Genomic DNA, 22,503 nt, shown 5'->3' on the forward strand with positions numbered 1-22,503 from the left:
CATGATTTAGCCCTCAAAGCTCATGGTGCATCCTACAGCCATTGACAGAGGAGGTTCTGACCAAGACATTTAGAAGGCCAAGTTTCAGAACTTTTCCCACTGTATTTTGTTTTAAAGAGCACTTTATAAAACTACAAGTTCTGCTTTTACAGTAGGTTGAATTCAGCATAATGAGAGCAGAATTTGGCCCTTATTTTTGTAACTACTAAAACAAGGACAATTTATCTTTTAAAAACACTTGATCATATTGTTTCCTCCATTTTTTCCTCCTTTAGAGAGAGGCAAGCTTAAAAATGACTGGCATGTTATGGCCTACTATCTTATGGTGGGAAACAAATGACTTATGGTCTTTGCAAAGTAGCTTATTCCATACCAAGAGGTGTTGGGAATGTTTTCCAACATGAGTGGGAGTTATGCACCCTACACACATGCTTACCAGTTTGGGACTAGGTTGTAATAGCATTTCTACAGAACATGGAGTTATTCTGGAATAAGTGGTCCATAATTGCACTTTAAAATTCACACTTCACCTTAATCCAAATGATCAAATGCCAGTTTGAGTTAAAACTCTTGAAAAATATTAACTTCTCCAGATGATGGGGGAACATAAGTTCTTGTAACTTGAATCAGACATATGTACTGTACTCTCTAGCAGTAAAGGGGGAGAAGGCCAGCACAAGGCTGTTTGAGGAAGGGCATAGAGCCTTGTGCAACATATTCTGTACAAAGCTAATCACCACTGCAAAGAGTTATTGCCTGATTCTCCTCCCACAAGAGCTGTACACTGAGGTACTTCAACTCTTTTCAAGAGACTTCCTTCCAGTTTACACTGGTCTGAGAATCAGGTCTGTGACTTTAGAAGGTATTTCTGTTCCCAAAAAAAGGAATATAAGAGCCAATCAAAATGTTTAGGAATTCATAGAAATTATGCACACCATTTTTTCTGTTTAAGATGTTTTAATAAAGATTTGTCCATCCGTCCGTCCCCCCCACACACACACACAGTACAACACATTTCAGTGTACATCAAGCTCAGATAAAAAATAAGGCTCTTACAAATTACATTTTTTCAGTGAATTGTTTGTTTTTTTTGCAATAAAAATTAGCTGCTACATAAATCCCTCCTGATCTCTGAAAAGGAGCCACAATTATTTCCAAAAATAGAATTCATATTTTAATCATATGGGATAAACCAGAGGGGAAAAAAAAGACAACTCAAAAAAAAGCTTGTATATAAATTGTTTTTAAAAGGACATGCATAGAAGTGAAAAAACATGCGCCATTTATCAAGAAAAATTCCACTTATCCATGTTAATTTTTTTTTCAGTTAGGCGAAACAGGCCCTTTATGCCCCAGATTACATCAGTTTCTTGTAAAAATGCCAAAATGAACAAAGTTTACCAACTGCAGTCAGGGCAAAATATTCACCAATACCCTCCATCTGACTGTCATATTACAGGCCTACAGTATAATCATGTACAAGGCATTTAACAGACTTCCTCAAACTGCAAAATGTTGTATGTCCTATTCAAACATGAGACAAATATTTACATTCTTCCTATTTCAAACACACATACAATTAGTTTAAATTACATTATACAATATCTGTTAAATAGGAACATTAAAGAACTTCAAGAAGCAACATATAAATATATACAAACTGACTTGAAATGGTGTGATTCCCCCCCTCGGAAGAAAAAAATTATAATTGCTACACCAAATTTTGAAACATAAAACAAAAAACTTTTGTTTCTGTACCTAACATGTTTGTGTAATAAAATGTACAATACAAACTGTCTCACTCTTGGCTTTAAAATAAAAGGTTAAGTAGGTTTTTTTTTTTAAAAATGCATATCATGATGTAAGCAACGTGGTTAAGTTTTGAGCTAGAATTCTGATGTATAACTGGTCACTCTCCAACCTTTGGTATTAAAAACAACCCATAATAAAAGGCCAAAACATTTAACCCTAGAGCATTTTCATGTCTTCAGGTTAGAGCTAGGCACTGTGTCATCCTCCACACTGCTCCAAGGGACTTGGTGCAGCAATACTTGAAGCCATTGCATCTGATGAAATAAGGCCACTTCTTCCTTCAGCTTTCCCTGATTACAAAACCAGTTCAAGGTCCTTATTTCTTAACAGTTGCACCAATCTGAAAAGACTGACTGCAGATGGGTCCTAGTCACAGTTCAAAATCTTGCAATCTCTGCTAGTTTTGCACGATATCGCAGTGCTCAATCTTCTGTGTCTGGCTGTACTCCCAGCATGGCATGAAGTTCCTCTGCCGTGTACCCCAGCAGGTTCTGTAGGTCACATACAAACCGGTACACATAGCGTTTCCCTGATGTTTTGTGGATGATGTTCTTGTCATAATAATAGCGCAGGCCTCGGCTTAGTTTCTCATAGTTCATTTTTGGCTTGTTTTTCCTCCTTCCCCATCGTCGTGCCACCTTCAGCCCCAAGGTGGGGGAAGAAGAGAGAAAGGCAGAACAAACCAATTAAAGCATACTATCTCAGTTAGCTGATAAATAGGAAAATTAAACTTAATTTAGCAACCAAGTCATTTTGTTGGTTCAAATGCCATCAAATCAGTGAGGATACTTGGGTGAGTAAGAGCTGAAGTCTTAAACAATCTGAGTTATGGGCCAAGCTTTTTGGCCCAAGGGCCACACTGGGGTTGCGAAAATGTATGGAGGGCCAGGTAGGGAAGGCTGTGCCTCCCCACACAGCCTGGCCCCTGCCCCCATCTGCCCCCTCCCATCCCCTGACTGCCCCCCTCAGAATCTCCAACCCATTCAATCCCCCGAGACCTCACCCCCTATCCAACCCCCCCCGGGACCCCTGTCCCTAACTGCCCCCCTCCCCGAGACCTCACCCCCTATCCAACCCCCCCGCTCCCTGTTCCTAACTGCCCCCTCCCCCCTCCCCGAGACCTCACCCCCTATCCAACCCCCCCGCTCCCTGTTCCTAACTGCCCCCTCCCCGAGACCTCACCCCCTATCCAACCCCCCCGCTCCCTGTTCCTAACTGCCCCCTCCCCGAGACCTCACCCCCTATCCAACCCCCCCGCTCCCTGTCCCTAACTGCCCCCTCCCCGAGACCTCACCCCCTATCCAACCCCCCCGCTCCCTGTCCCTAACTGCCCCCTCCCCGAGACCTCACCCCCTATCCAACCCCCCCGCTCCCTGTCCCTAACTGCCCCCCTCCCCCCCCCCGAGACCTCACCCCCTATCCAACCCCCCCGCTCCCTGTCCCTAACTGCCCCCCTCCCCCCCCCGAGACCTCACCCCCTATCCAACCCCCCCGCTCCCTGTCCCTAACTGCCCCCCTCCCCCCCCCCCGAGACCTCACCCCCTATCCAACCCCCCCGCTCCCTGTCCCTAACTGCCCCCCTCCCCCCCCCGAGACCTCACCCCCCTCCCCCCCCCGCTCCCTGTCCCTAACTGCCCCCCTATCCAACCCCCCGCTCCCTGTCCCCTGAGTGCCCCCCCAGAACCTCTGCCCTTTATCCAAACCCCCTGCTCCCCACCCCCATACCATGCTGCTCAGAGCAGCAGGAGCTCGCAGCCCGCCAGAGCCAGCCCCACCACCCGGCAGGAGTGGTGGGCCAGAGCGCTGGCAGCACAGCAGTGGCATTGCTGCGGGGGAGGGGCCAGGGACTAGCCTCCCCGGCCAGGAGCTCAGGGTCCAGGCAGGACAGTCTCACGGGCCACATATGGCCCACCGGCCGTACTTCGCCCACCTCTGGTCTATGAGCATGATGCCAATAGGTAGTGGATGGGCGCATGAGGCACCTTGCCACAAAGGGTTTAAAAAAAAAAAAAAATTGTTAGTGCAAGAGAAGAGGTTAAGGTGAATTCCTCTCTCTCAAAGAGCTACACAACTCACACGTTAGGTTAGGTGGTTAAGTCACTTAAGGCCATATCCAAAGCTCACTGAAGGCAATGGGAGTCTTTTCATTGACTTCTGTAGGCCTCGGATCAGGCCCTTTAACTGCGTCAGAAAGGGGTTCCATCGTCAATTAGAGGGTTGGAGTTTATTCTGTTAGTGACTAATTTCCAAATGATCACAGCAGTCATTTGATGTATATCTAAAAACCAGACCTTTGAAGGCCTCACTATTCTGTGCATCTGCCATGTTTCTCTCAATTCCCAGGGGTTTTATCAGTTAAGTTACTTTCCTTAAACAGTTAAGCAATGCTGCAAGTTAAATGTAAAGGCAGCATGCAAAGACAGGACTATAATACACTAAACTTTTATGTACATTTAAGTACTTGACGGATGCTCTCGAAGTCACCCAGCAGTAAAACGTTTACAGAGGCAAAGACTCCTGATCTTGTAAACACTTTGCGTTGAGGGGTGTGCCTTTCTCTGATGGAGGATCAGGCCCTAGGTTTTTATTCAGTCACAACTGGCCACATACCTCATCTGGATCAGCAAGTTTAAACTCCCATCCATCTCCAGTCCAGCTAATAAATGACTGACAGGATTTGTCTGTTAGTAACTCCAGAAGGAATTGCCACAGTTGTATAGGTCCACTGCCTGTAAAAACCAAGAAGAGTAAAATTATTAGCCACAACTAAAGGCTATAGTAAGACACATACCATAATCCTAAGGTTTATCTAACTGATATAATTTTAAAATGTTTGGCTGAGGCAAAGAACGACTGTTTCTGTAACAGGAATCTGCTGAAGGATACATTATAATGAATTGAGTACACTATTTTAATTCAAAGTAGTTATTTGAACCAAGCTTTACTTCTCCCCCACCCCTTCACTTCATTCCTTTCTGCTGGCAGCTATATTTAAAACCTTAAAGGTCCTAAACTAAAGTCCGTGCCCTGATGAAGCTTCCAGTGATGAGCATTTTGCCTGAGTTAAGTAGTCTAGGAACAAGTGCTTAGTGGGTGAGTCAGTGCTGGTGAACTCCTTGAACTGACTGTTTTGTCTGGAGTTTCCCTTCTTTTTAGGCAGATGGAGCTCTACCAAGAATAGAATGCATTCCAGGTTTTAAAACAGGCTGTTTTTTACTAGAATATTGCATTATTAGTGAATAAATCATTCATGAACAAACAGTGAGTAAGGGAGGTTGAGAGGTACACTCTTCCTTTATCACAACGGACATATACCCACACAAGGGATCAGAAGCAAGAGAACAAGAGATATATTGTGGGACATCACTTGCCTGTAAAGCCTGCTAGAATTGCTGCTGGTATAACTGGTTTCCCTTGCTCTACAGGATCACTTCTTTCTTGAATGTAGTCTTTGAAAGACATTGTAGGTTTATTCAGACATAGAGACTGACTACAATCATCTTCAAAACTTTCATAAGAGGGCACACGTTGTACATCCACTAAAGAGGATTGGCTGTTCCAGGACTGAAGTTGAGAATCTGTGCTTTCATAACTTTCTGTGCCACTGTCACTTGATTCATGCTCTCTGGGCTTACCTAAAAAATTAAATAATGGTTGTTGTTCAGTTTATTTTGTATGTATAAGCCACATTAAGTAAAAAAGAGTGCACAGAGTATAGAGCCTTAAACTAATAATTAGCAAATGGAGAAGGTAAATCTTACCAGAGTTATCCATCAGCAAGTTCAGATTGTTTGTGAAGTCGCGGGTCATGGAGCAGTAGTTCACGCTGACGGTCTCTAACTGAGCTTTGGGGAACATCGAAAATTCTTGATCTGGGCTGAGGAGATTTGGTCCTGCAGAAGTCTGACATAAGTCACTCAGGAGGCTGGCTTTGGGGTAGCTATGCATTTGCATACCATAAGGGGCCTGTTCTGAATTAAAACCTAAAATGACAAGGGGGGGGAAGGAATGGATTAGTTATTCACTACAATCCTTCTCATAAACGTAATACCTTCATGTAAGCAGAACAAAACCAAGTCAACCCTTCCACTGCAACACAGACATACAGTTATGCCACTAAAAAAATATTTTTAAGCTGAAAACTTGACTGAGTAGGAACGATAGGGTATGGGTCTAATCCAAAAAGTCTACTAAAGTCAGCGGAAGGACTCCAATTGACTGCACTAGGGTTTAACCAGGTTCTGTATCACACAACCAGTATCTGCCGTATGATTTACAGATTGCCAGTTGCGCACAGAGCTCTCTGTGGTTTCCCAGAATGACAGAACAGAGAGAAAGTGCTGGGGAGGGGGCTAGGTGGTCCATAGCAGGATTCCTCTCTTGTTAACTGATCAGCAGATTGAGAAATACTGTGCTGAAAATACAACCTCATACACATAAGCAGCCTGGGGTAGGGGGGGAAGAGAGATGTCAGGAGAGGGCCACTGGTCCCTGTCCTCTCCCTCCCTATTTACTCCATCTGCCCTCTGAGGCTTCATATTGCCTCCACCTTTCTTCTACCAAAAAGAACCAAAAACATGACTCCTGCTGGACCCCCATCAGTGCTGCTTTAGATTCAGCCTGGTAGTTGTGGTAATGGCCAGTTTGTACTAAACCATTTATTTGTGCAGAAAAGTTATGAAATCCCAAATTTGTTTTTGGTAAATGAATTGCCAAAAATCAAGACTTGACTTTTATTAACCACAGCTTTCACACTGTCTTCTTTCCTCCTGGTTTCACAGACTCCAAGATTTGCCTCAAAAAAAATATCTAGTCTGATTATTTTCAGTGTTCAAACCAACTTGCAGAATTACAGTTTGTGATATCACGTGCAGCATAATGCTAAGGAAGGGATTTTAAATGTCAACCAAATCAGGATACCTACTTAACGAGTTGTTATTGACCCAGTGTGGGGCTGAGGTAAGATGAGAGTTTTCAACATATTGGTCCTGTGTCTTCTCTTGACTGTCTGAAAACAGAACAAATATCCTTTTTATACATCTGACCAGGACATTATGGGGAACTTCAAGGCAACTGGAGGTATTTGTGACAGTCATGAAGTTAGTTACCCGACAAACTTTCAAAGAAATAACTGCTGGTAGGGAAAATTTCATGCCGATGGAATTCTAATATTCAATCGGTCTAAAAATCTGCAACACATTTAAGGCCCTGATCCTGCAAACATTTCAGCAATTGCTTAACTTCATGCACATGTGCAGTCCCATAGAAGTCATGGGGATTATATACCCATACTTAAAAGTTTGTAGGATCTGGGCATTAGGTAAGTGTTTTACACACAGGACTATAACAGTGAAAAGACAAAAAGCAAAATCACCAAAACCCAGCTAGACAAAAGAACACTCAACTTCCAAAGTTGTTTAACAAATGCTTAAATGAAAAAGACAACTTATGGTAACAATGGGAAAAGAAAAAAAAAGTTCTCCCTTTTTTCAATGTAGTTGTTTTGGCTCTCATCTTGTTGGAGGATTAGGGTGGGTAGATCCCTGCATCCATGTGAAGCCCCTCGACAAAATTTGTCCTCATCCTTCTTTTGTCTCAATGAAAAGACCCTGAAGTCTCTGTCACTCTTACATTCATTCACTGACTTATTCCAAAACACTGGTAAAAGTCACTAGTAACATGACTTGACCTAGTTTGACTTTTGGTTACATTTTTCTGATTTGAATTATATATTGCATCAGATCCATCCTAATCTCATTTATATCAATGACTATTCTGTATAAAACTGCTGCTGAGAGAACTGCAGTTTGGCAGTAATTGACAAGCTAGAAACGACTGATTGCTTTTATGCTCTCCAGAAAGTGATTTTTTAAAGCTACCTTTGATAATGTTTAAAGATTTTAAAAATTCACTTTGAATTTTTTTAGGCAATTACAAAACCACAACTCGGTGAAATACATCACCATTTTGTTTGAGGGGGTTGCTTTGTTAGGATCACAGAGGAGTCGTCCTTTTTGGCTCTCTAGTTACCTTTTATCATCTGTTCCAGGTGTTCCCACAGAATGTCACCTACATAATCAGGAGCCAGCTCCAAGAAATGTTCCTTGCCCAGGTTGCACAAGTCTTGGCCGTTCATGACAAACTGAGGAAAGTTCACATTTGCCAAACTAAACTCCCTGGTAGCCCAAAAAAGCCATTGGCAAACCTGCTGTTCTGTCCATAGCCAAGGATCTGCAAATGGGGGGGTGGGGGGGTAGTTGTGGAAGAGAAAAGAAAAACGCGTAACATTTAGAGGCAACTCTTGATATTTATGTTCATAAGAACCTAAAATAAAAGTATAGGTAAAAAGATATTGAGAGTGAGGGCTCATGTTTAAAAGAGAGTTATCTAGGATATCTACTTCTGAAGCTCAAATATCAATGATTTAGTCTTAATTTTAAATCACTGCCCTAATTTTTCCTTCTATATTCTTTTAATCAGTGGATGAGCTCAGTTTACTTGCTATTCTCGTCATCTAACCAATCAGCATCATTTTGCACTAAAAAGATTATAAAAAGAAAGCACTTACTATTTGGGATACCCAGACGACACTGTTCCTTTGCAAAGCCACTGAAAGTAGCTTTTAAAGCTTGACTCATAACGGCCTTACTGCATGGGGTTAGGAGAGGCAATTCACAGCTGTTTGACTCTAAAAGAAAGGGGGAGGAGTGGAGACATTAGCATTTAGGCTAATGGACCAGACAAATAAGAATCCACAATGTTAAAGAACGAGCAAAAGAGGCTTCCAACTATAAAATGGGACCAAATATGGCAAGCCCTATCTGTAATAGTTATTTCTATGCCAGCGTAAGATTGTCGCAGCTAATGATGCAGACTCAGATTGACTTTGGTAGTAAGAAGTATGCCTTTGTTATGTAGAGTCAATTATCTTTATGAGAAAACAAGACGACTGCTTCTTCCTCTTCTCTCCTCTATAATCCAAGAGCCAAGTGACCTCTTGTCAACTCTGGATACCCTGCACTGAGCTTGAGAACCAAGTAACGAGGAGGGTAGTAATGATGAGTTGGCTTGTGGTACATTGAACACTGCACTAGATTGAATGTCAGACCCACTCATGCGTAGATCAGTCAATTGAATTTGTGGTGTTGTCATGTATTATTCAATGGTTAGAGTGTAATACATAAATTTGGCATTGGGAACTAGCTTGTGACCCAAAATGTAACTGGCTGATGATCCTGGTACTTGAATTTTATGCAGCCATAAATTGTTATAAATTCATAATCAACTCCTTAGTTAATGCTGCAACCAACTTCCATTCAAAGGAATAATTTAGCCCCCATCCTATCTTCTTTATTAGAAAGATTTGGCATGAAAATTTCCAGACTTCTTCTGGAAGTAAAGAGCATTTTCAAGTAAAGTTTGAAGAAAATTGGTCAAATTGTTTTTGCATTATCTGTCATTTTAAAAAGTTACCCGGATTTGATATTCTGACTGGTGTCAGACATTTCCTTGGGTTCCCTCTAGCTTGAAACCAGCTGGTCAATACTTCTTCAAACTTTCAACTTTCCACAAATCTCTTTGAAAACGAGTGCACAGATTGTAGTTGACACAGTTAGGTTGCACTCATGTTATTAATAATTGCTATATCTAATAAAGTTAATGTCACAGGGAGAGCATGCATACGCATGAGATAAGCTGTCAGGCTTTAGGACTGTGCATGAATCTGCAAAGCTAATCTAGCTATCTATGGTCTGCAATGAGCTCCACGTGAGCAAGCAGGTGAACCTCTGCACACATGTGGAGCTCACTGCAAGGCTGACTAAAAACTTAGGTGCAACACCCATCACCATTGTATTGGAGTAGCTCAGGAATAAGCCAGTCAGAGAGATCTGAGGTGAAGGTAAATTGAGAACTTTGAGTACAGTCCTGCTACAAGGATTTCAGTGCGTTACTTATGCAAAATTTCTAAAGCTGCACAATAAACCTGAGGGAAAGGGGGCCAAGGACCTTGCAGAGTTCTACATTTATACTAGTTCAGCGGGACTAAATACAGCTCTAATATTCTGTCTTTCCCCATTTTAAAAATACACCAACTTGAGTTATAGAAATGAACAAGTAAGTAAAGGTAGGTAAAGATTATTAGTAATGTTAATCTTAACAGATACACACATCCAAAGACCTTTTTAATTCTGCCTCAGTATGCCTAACTGGCCTTCTACAGACAACAGATCCTCTTATATTCACACACCCTACTACAGTGTAGGTTTCCGCTATGGGAAGCTGTAAGCCAGCAATAGAACTACTCATGTGAAAAAACTTAATGTATGTAAATGTCTGCAGGACTGAAGTCTTAAGGTAATATTAAAAAAAAGTCTTCTCTATTATTAAAGATTTATTGTTGTGCATCGTAGGTAACAGTGACAGAAACCTACTTAGAGAACCCAGCACTTTCTATTTTGACTGATGTGGCTGATCAAACTAAAAACGCAAGCAATATTTACCATAAGAAATCGAATCAAATCCTGTTGGTACTTCTTGAAGGGTTTGATCTTCATTTAATGAGGGAAAATATCCTGCAAACAGAGAGTTTGTGACGTCAAAGGCATCAAATGCTGGTTGATGCTGCAAAACAGTTTAGAAAAAGAATATTCAGTGTAAGTATTCTGCTAGAGCACTGCTAACAGCAACTACAAAGAGGACAGGTTGTTTGTATGTACACTCTCTCCAGGTACTATCTTCTGAAAACTATTAAACCATGAGTTCAGAGTATAAACAAATAACTATTAATGCAATGTTAAGGGTTGCATAGTTAAAATAAAAATGCAAAAGATTCTAACAGCAGCGTTCACTTTCCTGTGTGGCACATTCTGTATGTCCTATGGTAATCATTTTTTTTACAACATGAACAGTGGTATACTAAGCTACACATTATACAAAATAGATGAATGCTATGTTTATATAATGCAGATGAACTAATTTTTCTGTTAAGTTTCCTCTCCTTCTGCGCCAGACCCACAGATGGTGTAAATAAGAATAGATCACTGACTTCACTGGAGCTAAGCTGATTTTCATAAACTGAGGATCTGGCCTTCTGATTTTTGACTGTGCCACTCTGATACACTAAAATGCAAAAGAGCTGTGTTTAATCTTTTCAAAGACAATGCTGCCTGCATTAAATTGTTAGAAGTTAAATGACCCCAATTAGGCACTGATGCTTCTACCTCCATGAAGGTGAGAGGATCAAGTTCCCGGGTGAGCGGTTATTGACTGGAGGCAGTCTTCTGCAAGACTGTGTTTGAAAAGGCTGCTTTACAGTGTGACAGCTGCATCTTTGAATTAAAAGATGCTAGACTACTGAGATACAATGAAAACTACAAACTTTAGTTATAGTAGGCACAACTAGCAGCCATTTTAACAGGTGTGTATCTAAATTTTAACGGATTGCTAAATTGTAAAGAGATGTTACTATCATTTTTAGCCTTGTAACAGACAGCTAATGATGACTTCAAGTGCTAATTATTATAATTCACTAGTCCTTCTAGTATAACAAAAATAATTGCCAACATGAAGACGCAAGTAAGCTTACTTATATTTTTGGAAATATTCAATCTGAATGATATTACTTAAGACTGTAAAACAAACAGTCTTACAGGATTTATGAAGTAGAGTCTTTTCTTAGGTTTATTTTATTTTTATGGTTTAGGTAACCGGATTGTACCAACTACTGCATTTCATAAAAAGCAGCTTGTTAATCCGCAGCAGTCTCCAATGATTCTTTGCTAGTTTAAACCAATTAACAAGAATAAGTAGGACTGGCTATAATAGAATGTTTGAGGGGGAAAAGGAGAGATTTCTGATGAGCTAATAGTCACTTTTATTAAAGATTACAAATATTTGTAGAAAATCTTGTCTATCATTCAAACTCTGAAGTGCTCTAGTTGGGAGGTGGTGTACATGCGAAGTTATTACTGAATCTCCCAGGCCACATGCACCCCTTCTTCATAAATAGGTCTAAAAGTTACAAGCTTTTTCTACCAAAGTGAGCTGAATAAGTTTATACTTAACATGCCAACTAGTCATGAACAAGACTTGTAGCAACAGGTAGAGGCTATCACTAGACATTCCTATTGATGAGATTTAAAAACACAAACCAAAAGCCACAACCCAAACCTGTGGATACAGTATTTGAAAAGCTACAGGGCACAGCAATGATACCCATATGAGAGCATCTGCAGTAAAGGGGAGCCAGAGACTAAGGAACCACATACAATATCTGTAGACAGTTCCTATTTGCTTAGGCATCCACTTAAATGTTCATGCCAAGGTACAGATTTCTGGTGAGAATAAACTAATGCTCCTCAGCATAACACAGATTTGGTCTCAATTGACTGTACTAACTTAAATTGTTTTTGCAGAATAGCATATTAACTATCTGGTCTTTCCTGAATCCACCATGGTTCCTTTCTGGAGTTTACAGCTTTTCTATTTTGGTGTATGGTGCTATTTTTGTTTTGTAAACTGGCTGGGCAGAAACTCAAGACAGACACACACTTTGGCTTGCATGTAGTACTGAGGTTGTTTTTTTTATAAAAAGTTGCTATGCATTTCAGGGTGCAATTCATAGCAGCCTATGACCCACAGAAGGAAGAGGCTGGCATGAAGAAAAATCTAGAAGTCTTCCTTCTAATGGCTAATTTAGTCCAAAAATTAACTCTGCTGGTCAGCTCAGTGTAAGTAATATTGTTCAGACTAATTAAGATTGTTCGTGTACATATGATAGCAATAAGAAAAGTCAGAGTAAAGATACTTTAAAGATTTTTGTTATCTGTGAAATAGTTGTTAAAACCAGCTGGTCTGGTCTGCTACTAAAAAATGCTTTAAATGTTAATAGATAATAGCTCTGATTCACCATTTGTATCTAGAGAAAAGGCCAAGATCTTTCAACATAATCTGGAAACTCCTGTATTTTGTGTAAATAAATGACCGTTACAGTGACTCACTGAAGGGAAAAAAAGCAGTAGTATATGAATGAGTAGAAAGCATACTGTACCCATGTCTCATATTTCAGAAATGTAAAATGTATTAGTTAATGTTTGAACATTGCTCTGAATAGGTAATAAAACCCCATATGGGATAAATCCTGCTCACTTTACTCAGTCAACCAAAAAAAAAAAAAGAGGGGGTGGGGCATTATGTGGTTTCATGGCAGTTATGTATAAATTTAGTAATAAACTGTGCAAAACTTGAAGCAAATCCAAAAGAATATTTCACCATTGCATAGTTGTTTCCAAGAGTCATAAGGGTTGACCTAAGATTGCGACAAATTGTCATCTAACTCCAATTTCCTTTGTGCCTGGCATAACTCCTGCATGGGAGAGCACTCAATTCACAAATTTCACATAAAGCTTCCTATTATGCTCTATGAAATGAATATTTGGTTGCTGGTTAGCAAAACAAATTATATAAGCCAGGGGGTGGGGGGGGGGTGAGAGAAGAGGAGAAACAAAAAACAAAAACACACATTTGTAACTGACTTTAAACGAGACTGTGATATAGCCTCAAACACTAGCATTTCTCATAACATTCTAGGCCAAAAAGAGTTTGACTGGTCTTTATTTGCTTTTCCTTGATCATCACAATACAAGCGACCAATGCTTGCTAAAGACCTTTCATGAATAATTACAAAAAGTATGTTAAATGGATGTTCTTGCAGACAGTTACAAAAATGAAATCTTTTAAATTCTGTTTTTTCTAACCTGTCCTCGATTTGTAAATATCTTTCAAAGCAAGTCAAGACATTTGAACAACCGTTTCTTACATATAAGACTGAATAGTTTTGTTTTCATGCATTTTACTCTAGATTTTCATTTGGTAGATTTGCACATAACCACAGAGAATTTAATTTTCCCATACTAGACCAATGCTTTTACATACATCAGTCCTATCAAAAGACATTGACAGCCTTGCATGAAGTTAAATGTAGAAAGACCATCTAGGACCCAGTCCTGCTGCCCTTACTTGCACAATTCTGATTGAGTTCAATAAATTGAACATCAGAATCTGACTTTTCATCTTGCTTTCCAATCTTTAAGATGGATTTGTCAAATGTATATTTTCCTGTTTAAACAGGGTGCTTTAAATGGCTAGGTATAAAGTGTTTGTTCCTTATCTTATAAAAATAAACATCAGCAAGAAGGAACCCAAATGTAGTTAGCATAGTCTCTCTTCAGCATGCATATGCAGGTCTCTCACTAACATGAGAAATACACGCATGGAGTGGGAGTTTAGGCCACTTGTTTTTAGCATCTCTCCTAGGAAAACTCACCTTGAGCATTCCTCTGTAGACATTAGACACAGGGGCTACCTGATCCATGTTCTTGATTCCAAAGTCACTCATCTGAAATGAAAAGAGAACGTATGAAAAATGTGTTCTTGCAAAGGTGAGTCCATTAACAGGAGCACCTTATCTGCTCTACTGTAGACCATAAACTTGTAATGCAACAAAATGCTTCATTCAGAGAATCCTCTGACAAGGCAAGAATATGAAAGCTTTCATCTTGAGTACTGTGTCCTCAACACCGGGCCTGATTTACACAGTTTGAATTGGGATGAACTCCATCAAAATCATTGACATTAAAATGGTAGGAGATGTATATGTGAGAAGCGGATCAAGCTCTTCGCATACAAGATGAAAGTCTTCCTAGTACCTAAGTTTGTTGAATTTAAGTTTACAGGCCTACAGAAATTCTTTGCTTGCCAACTATTCATTGCTTATCCCTAGGTGTCTTCAAGTTTTGGTTCCAGTGCCTTAAATGTTCATGCTTTGACTTTTTGAATTTTGACTTTGTTTACTGGATTTTTACTAAACACCCATAAACGACTTACGACTTTCCCTTTCCAATTAGGGTGTGGGGTTGCATGTAAGATTTAGCGAGTCCTCTTTGTTTTCACTCAAAATATTTTGGAACTAAATCTTGGACAATATGTCTTTTGGGACAATCCAGAATACGCAATCAAGTACTGAATACAGGTTGTTTATAATGTGAATTATTAGCCTAAGAAAAATGTAGCTTCTGATAGATGGATACAAGTTTCCGTTATTTACCCTTTGACAATCAGTTGAATAAACAGTATTTGGAGACTAAGCAAAATAAGCAATAATCCATTGTGAGCAGATGTAATTTCACAACACTACAGGGTTAGGTACTTTGAACACATCAGAAGGAACATGCAGTAAGATGCATCTCTGAAAAAGTTGACTGTCTGGTAGATATTTTAATTCTATTACCCATTTTCCATTCTCTCCCTTTTTATGGAAATCGCAACAGAGTCTATTCCAAAGACTGATCTGAGTATTTATTAAAGAAAATATCCCCAAAGTGTTACACTACTGTTTTGCACATAACTTAAAATGTAACCAAGTTCGGTAAAAATATTTGTTTGAGGATCAACTGTCTGCTAAGTTTCTGCCTAAAATATCTTACTACAGTTATAAACTCAACATCTTAAGAGGGTTTGTAATATAATGGGACTGATAACAGACTTGTCTGCAGTAGCATAAAAATACTGTCCTATGGCCTATAATACAGAAACAGAATTGTGTGTGATTTTATGACTAGTTCTAATCTATGTTTGACAAAATAGTGACATATTCATAGTAGCTCACTCAAACAGAAGGCTGTAACGTAGGCTTACGGGCATTGCTCTGGCTTATCATAAGGACAAACCACATTGAACAAAAGTGATTTATCAGAATCCACTGAGACACTGTTCATTTAAAACTTTTCCTTTCATTTGGTCTTAGCACAATGCTGGCTTCTCCACCTTCACAGAAAGTGTTTAGAAACTAATATTAGTCCATAAATGCCATATCAGGAAAAGGTCAGCCCCACCATTCCTACATCAAAGCTGTAGCTATTAGAAAACTAAATTATTTCTGCCCCCCTTGGTTACTTCTATATACACATGTAAAAATAAAATATTTAAAAAAAATCAAGTACTCAAAAGAAACTAAGCAAATCAAAGAAGGTCTAAGCAAAACAAATACAGCTTGCTGTAATGATAAACATCCAAAGTATCTATAAAAATAAACCAATAAAACCAGCCTCTTTTCTCCTCTCCTTTGTCCGATCACTCAAAATCCTAAATATTTAAGCTTAAAGGCTCATTTTGGCTTTAGTGTCAACTGTTCTTCCACATACAAAACAATGACTGAAAACAGAGAACAACTGCATTTGAAAGGAATACAGTCAGGCAAACTTCACCTAAATATGGAAAATGCTAACTGGTGTGATTTTGTGGAAATGAGAACACAAAATATCCTCTCTCTTTTATGAGCATGTTGGTAATGAACAGTGATCTCTCCACAGTTCAGGTCATAAATTCACTCAAGTGTCCCTCGTCCCTCCCCTGAAGATATTACAATTTTAAATTAACATCTTATCCTGTTAATCCTGTTGTTGCTCCTTTTCAGAGTATCATGAATTTCTAAAGCTTTTTAGTCTCTGTTACTACTCCTTTTAATTTAATAGTATCTAGCTATAAGCCTCAACTTCTAGATATAGCTGCAATTTGTGATGCAGAAATGCTTTTGCGTATGTTTTCCCAATAACCTTAATTTTTGGCCCATCATTTATTGTGATTAGTCTGAAGATTTCAGGTGAAATCCTGGCCCCGAAGTCAACTGTAATCTTGCCAATGACTTCAAGAGGACTAGGATTTTACTTGTCTTTTTTTGGTCTCAGTAAGTGTTCACAATACAAGTAGTATTTAAAAAGGTGTAACTGGCATTTCTTCCAGTATATTAAACTGAACACTATTTCTCTATGCCAGTCTGCTCACTTGCTATTTCAACCACACACAATCACTTTGTCAGTGTTATGTTTTGAAGGCAACTGGAAATAGACTCTGTAGCACACAATTATGCACCAAAATCCTCATCAATATATTTTTTTTCCCTTTGATCAAATTCTTCAAGTACAACTTGTATGACAAATGAAAGGATACAGTTATTCATAGTGTTACCAGTTTGGGTGATCAACCAATGAGGCAAGGGTTTCCAGCTCTGTGATAGGGAACTCACCAGCATACTGGAAAATAAACTGGGCGGAGTGTGCGATACAGATCTTTGCAACAGAGAGACTTAAAGTTGGAGTATTTCATTGGGATGGTGAATGTGTCTTTTTAAGAACTTAAAAAGACACAACGGCTCAATGTGACTGGGCCTCACTACCCACTCCTCCACTAAACATTGACAACTGATTCTCGTTGGCTACAATGAGTAACTAGCAGAACACCTTTGTCAACACCTGTGCACGGCTGAGAGTGGGTGAACCTGAACAGACTCAACAGGATCAAGCAATTAACTAATACTTCTGAATGCTGGTCAACTTCTTTCAGCAATAACCAGGTACTTCCTTTACCTAGAGTAAACCTGTACCTATTCAAAAGAAAAACTAAAATCGGTGTTAATATTTGAGACCTAACTAATTAGGCAGCTAGTCTTCATAGGCTAGATCCACCAGTTCTTCCTAAGCAAAACTCCATCGGACTTCAAAGTGTTTCTTACAATGGGCTTTAAAAAAATAAAAATAAAAAAAAAAAAAATCAAGGAAGCTCTTAATTTCTAAGTTTAACTATTTGATTCCAGTTAGGAGTGATGCTTCCTTACAAGATAGATGACTTGTCACGGCTGACACACTTGCCCATAAAAAAGTAAGGTGTAGAAATCATGCAACCAGAACTACCAAAAAACCAAAACAACCCCCCACCACCACCTTTAACATAAACCACCCAAACAAAAAAACAAAAACCAGACCAAAAACATCTGATGCATCTGCCTATCAAATGGTGGCTTAGAAAAATATTTCTAGACGTATTGGGGGAGGGAGAATCTATATAGTTCTCACCCAAACTCCTGGTTACTGGTTTTAGATCACACAAGGGGCTTTTAAAACTTGGATTTAATTTTTTTAAACTGACTTTATACTGTAATGTACATAGACTCCTATGTAAAAGCTGCTGCTGTTGAATCTGTTTGCTCCCCCCAGCCCTCTTCTTCCCCCTCCACCCCCCCCCCCGCATTTGTATTGTAAGGTAACAATAAACAGTCGTATTGGCTGACATGTCAGCCAGTCTTTGCTACTAAAAAACAAAACAAAAAACCCACCACACCCCTCGTTGCCCCCCAACACAGTCACATCCAAGGGACTTCGGTGAGTTCCAACGTTTAACCTACTGCTCAAGCTTCCAGAGTATCAGAAACAATGTATAAAACAATGTTTAAGTATGCGCCACCTTCTTCCTACCCCACTAGGAGGATAAAGGAGATCATCATAATCCAGCGATAGATTCCAAGAACTCACAATTCAGCGTAAGACCAGCCAGGCTAAAAGAACTTCTAAATGTTTCTCACACCGGCAAGGCTAGGAAGAGCCTCCCTGTAAGGCGGCGGGGGGGACGGGGACGGGGGACGGGACACGACCTTCAAAAACCAATTTCGATGGGCCCTCGCCGCTTGACTCCAAATCGGCTCTCACCTACTTAACCCGATGTCATCTGACTCACCCATATAAAATACAGCGATTCCCTTACACGCCAAACCGGGCGGGGGGAGCAGCCGGGCTCGCTGAGGGAGCGGGGCGAGGAAGGGTCGTTCCGCGCACAGGGCGCTGCCCGCGCCGCAGTTCGAGGCGGCTCCCTCCCGCAAAGTTTGGGCGCCGGGGCAGATCCCGAGCCCGCTGCGGCCCGGCGGCCCCTCCAGCGGCGGGGGCGGCGGCAGAAGCGGGGGCTGGTCGCGCTGCAGGCGCCGCGCAAGAGCGGGCAGCGTGAGACAAGCGGCACAGGCTGCGGATCCACGCGGCGGCCGAGCGCCCCCTTCAAATCCATCGCGCCCCCCTCCGGGCCGCGCCGCGCCGGGCGGCTGAATCCTGCGCCTTACCTGGGCCGCCCCGAGCCGAGGTCCCGCCGGGAAGCTCTCCAAGCCCAGCGCTCGCTCCTGCTCCTCCTGCTGCTGCTGCTGCTCCCGCCTCCAAACGACGCCGCCGCCTCGTCCGGAGCCAAAATCGCCTTTGCAGGGGCGGGGCGCGGGGGGCGGCGCGGTGCGGTGCGTGGGCGCTGGCTGTGCCCGCCGCGGCTGCTGGCTCCGAGTGCGCCGCGCTCCGCTCTGTGCGCTCCTCCGAGCCTCCCGCGGGCTCTTCAGCGGGCAGGAAAAGGGGGCGGAGCGCGCCTCCCTGCGGGCCCGGCCTCCCCGGCTTACACGAGGAGGCGGAAGAGCCGCTTCCTTTTCTTATCGCGGGTGTTGTCCTTTCGAGTCGGCCGGGGCTGCCAAGCCAACAGCCGCCACCCCCTCCCCCGCCCGGGTGCGAACGGAGCCTGGGCTGGGGCTTTCACGGGCCCCCGCCTCTCTCCTCCGTCTGTTGGTTGTTTTCTTCCCCGAAGGGAGGGGGCCAGCCTGCCTTTGAGGAGTTTACATCACAAAAGAAGAGAGAGGGGGGAAGAAATACCTATATCCTTTGAGGGAGATGGCCGTGATTCTCTCCCAGGGTCCGGGGGACTTCTTCATCGGGGATGATTTTGTTTTTCCAATTCAGACTGGATGTTTTTCTAAAAGCTCTGCTCTAAGCATTATTTGGGGGACGTTCTACGGCCCCTGTTATACAGGATCAAAGAAGTGGGGGTTTTACCCACGAAAGCTGATGCTCAAATAAATCTGTTAGTCTTTCAAGTGCCACCGGACTCCTTGTTGTTTTTGTGGATACAGACTAACATGGCCACCCCCTGAGACTAGATCGGTGGTTTTCAACCAGTGCTTAATTTGTATGAAGGAGGAGCCCGGGCTCACACATTTAGGTGCTGGGGTTCAAACAATTTTTTTTTATAATCATACCTGATGCCGCAAGCCCAAAGGTGCTGGGCGATGAACTTCTAAGCCTAAAGGTGCCAGGGCTGAGCCCTGACACAAATTAAGTGCTGTTTTCAGCCTTTATTTTCATTTGTGTATCCCTAAAAATTGTGAATGGAGGTGTGGACCCTTTTGAAAATCTTAGACATAGCCCACGGACCCCTGAGGATTGTAACTGCTGTTCTGTGGCAACGACAGCCTTTTGCGGACCCCTTACACATAGTGTGCGGACCCCCAGGGGTCTGCAGACCATGGTTTGAAAACCACAGGGCTAGGTGATAATCCTGGTCCTGCCTGGCCTTGGAATCTGTGAAGCTAAGAACGTCACAAGCATATAAAATATTTAGTTTTTAATTACACCAAATGATGTACCAAACTATTGTAAGATGAGGTGTGTCAGGCTCTTGGGCACGGACAACATGAAAATAGTTGTTCAAGTCTGCCTTCCAACCTGGACAGTATTGAGTGCCATGGTAGAGGATGTATCACATTAAACTGACACTGGGTTTCTCCAGGGCCACTGTAACCTATGTAAATGGCTTTGTTGGGTATTGTCCATTTATCAGTGTAGATACTTCTAAGGACGAAAAAGCACAAATGTTGTCATTCGTTCCAAGCCTGTTTATTATTTCTGATGGAGGAGTTGCCATGCCAAATACTAAGTTATGGGATTGATGCAGGAATTTCTGGATGAAATTTTATGGCAAAAGATCATGGTCACAATGGCCCCTTCTGCTCTTGTATGTATCTTCTAGAACTGAGTACCTTTCACTGAAACACTTCTTGCTATCAGCTTGATAGCAGATCATAGCTGCTGTAGAATCACACAGAGAGATGCTTTTTAAGTAGCCAGCTCCCAAACCATTTGAAGGGTTTTAGATATAAAATCAAGACACTTCATCTTATTCCTTTAATGGGGAGGCTACAAGATCATTGAGATATGTAACCAGGATTCTGGAGCTCTACCACATAGAAAGGACAGACAATATCTTGGGACAGCTAAATATTTATTGGCTGTTCTTTTTCATGTAAGCAACAGGGAACTGGGGGACTACAAGTGAGAGTTCAATCTTCTGGGTAGCCTCAGGCAACAAAACCTTAGAGCTGACTGTACAGTGTGTTTTTGTTGTTAAGAAAACCTAGACCTCTCTTTACCTGCAGGACTGCAGTGTATTTATTCTGAGTCTTGGTCTTTCTCCCCCCTCATTTATTTCTAGGGTCACAGTGATAAAATTCATGGACCTTTTAGGTTTAAGATAGTTTGCAAGAAACCAATGTTATGTATTTGATTCTGTTGCTTTGTCCGAGACACTGACTGTTCTTTTTGTATCCTGTAAAAAAATATTTTGATAAAGCTGATGAAATTTTCATTGGTGACATGTGACTTTTTGTTGTATTAGGGGACAGCACAAGCTGGCTTTTTCAAGCTCTCAGGGAAGATAAGCGGATATTTTAAAGCCTATGTCTCTGATCTTTTCTGAGCTGAATTTCAATATAGTCTGTTTCTGAGTGTTTCAAGGGATGCAGAGTAAACTAAAGATTTTATGTAAACAAAGCTAAATCTTCATAGGGTCTCCTGGTTAACAAAAGAAAGTGCCCTAGGCATGCCCTGTCAATACAAAATCTCAACTGCCTTGTCTTGCTGCTCTTTCTCTCAAAGGGAGCAGTAGTTTATGCAGAATCCTGTTTACTCATACAGGTGCAGAACTGTCCTACTGGTTAAGGGAGACAGGCCTAGGTGTCTGCACAAGTAAGTACATCCATTTATTCATATCTGAATATCAGTGACATCGTAGCAGAATTTTCTAAAGCCTTCACAATCCATCGCTAACTTTAAGTACTCAAAAAGAAAAGGAGTACTTAGTGCCACAAGTACGCCTTTTCTTTTTGTGAATACAGACTAACACGGCTGCTACTCTGAAACCTTTAAGTACTCAGCAACTGATCTTCCAGTGACATGCCACATGCCATACATCTACTTTCTTGTCATCCCCTACTGTGATGACCCACCATTCCTTCCACAGTAACTTTCTCAAGTTTATTTCTAACTCTACACCTTTGACCAAAGTGCATAGGCTTGTGTCTGTTGTTTTCCGACATCAGAGTCTTCTTCTCTCCAATAATATTTCTAACAGAGGATTCGTTCTTTTTTCTGTCCAAGAGATACACAAGAGTCTTTGCCAGTGCCACCTTTCAAAAGCTTCAGTTTCCTTCTTGTCAGCACCATTAACTTCCCACAATTCACATCCATAAATTGCTATGGAAAAAATTAGGTTTTTCATCAGACACTCCTTTGTGCATTTCAAGGTGCTGTGGTTTTCCCACACTTTCTTAAGAGAAGCCATTCCAATCTTAGGCAGTTCTAAAGAAATCAGAAGAATCTTCTTGGTTGGATATATATGATCCCAGATAATTAAATTAATCTACTGCCTCTATAGTTTGTGACTTCCACTTGCATCCTGTTTTTGTTAGTCAAGTCACACACATGTATTTTGTTTTCATCACATTCAGGAATATTCCTCAGTAACTGTTTTTACAGACTCCAGTTTTTGTTGCATTGCATCCGTGGTTGTAGCAAAGAGTGTTTCATCTGCGTATCTGTGGTTGGTTAAGAGGTGTCCGCCTGTGGAGATCTCAGATCCTTCCACTTTGTTAAACCTTCCAAGGCTTGTCTCATAATAAATTCTCTGTATAAGTTAAAGAGGCTTGGGAACAAAATACATCCTTGTCTCACACCCCCGCACAGGGGAAAACCACTCCCTGTCACCTACTGCTATTTGCACTGTGTT

The 22,503-nt window shown here is 41.3% G+C and overlaps 1 protein-coding gene across 2 annotated transcripts; it reads right to left on the reverse strand.

Moving 5' to 3' along the window:
• Positions 1-937: 937 nt before the first annotated feature.
• ETS2 (ETS proto-oncogene 2, transcription factor) lies at positions 938-19,058 on the reverse strand. Of its 2 annotated transcripts, none has more exons than XM_073360648.2 (10): positions 18,752-19,058; positions 14,138-14,209; positions 10,314-10,434; positions 8,381-8,500; positions 7,843-8,043; positions 6,737-6,820; positions 5,574-5,795; positions 5,180-5,447; positions 4,423-4,537; positions 938-2,450 (listed from the first exon to the last, which is right to left on the reverse strand). In XM_073360648.2, the coding sequence occupies exons 2-10, from the start codon at positions 14,207-14,209 to the stop codon at positions 2,235-2,237; spliced, it is 1,419 nt and encodes a 472-aa protein (XP_073216749.1). In that variant the 5' UTR covers positions 18,752-19,058; the 3' UTR covers positions 938-2,234. The 2 variants fall into 2 exon arrangements, with proteins under 2 accessions (XP_073216749.1, XP_073216739.1); XM_073360638.2 differs by having other exon boundaries at positions 18,379-19,058.
• Between the last annotated feature and the right edge of the window lie 3,445 nt (positions 19,059-22,503).

This window comes from Lepidochelys kempii, chromosome 1 (assembly GCF_965140285.1).
Source record: "Lepidochelys kempii isolate rLepKem1 chromosome 1, rLepKem1.hap1, whole genome shotgun sequence".
Classification (NCBI taxonomy): Eukaryota; Metazoa; Chordata; order Testudines; family Cheloniidae; genus Lepidochelys; species Lepidochelys kempii.

Bases quoted from the DNA above. Each gene is read 5' to 3' on its own strand.
- ETS2 (XM_073360638.2), bottom strand. From the start codon at position 18,699: ATGGATTTGAAGGGGGCGCTCGGCCGCCGCGTGGATCCGCAGCCTGTG. The intron at 8,501-10,313 runs GTAAATATTGCT...CCTTTCTTTTAG, and splicing joins ATTTGATTCGATTTCTTATG to AGTCAAACAGCTGTGAATTG. The intron at 5,448-5,573 runs GTAAGATTTACC...TTAATTTTTTAG, and splicing joins CTTGCTGATGGATAACTCTG to GTAAGCCCAGAGAGCATGAA.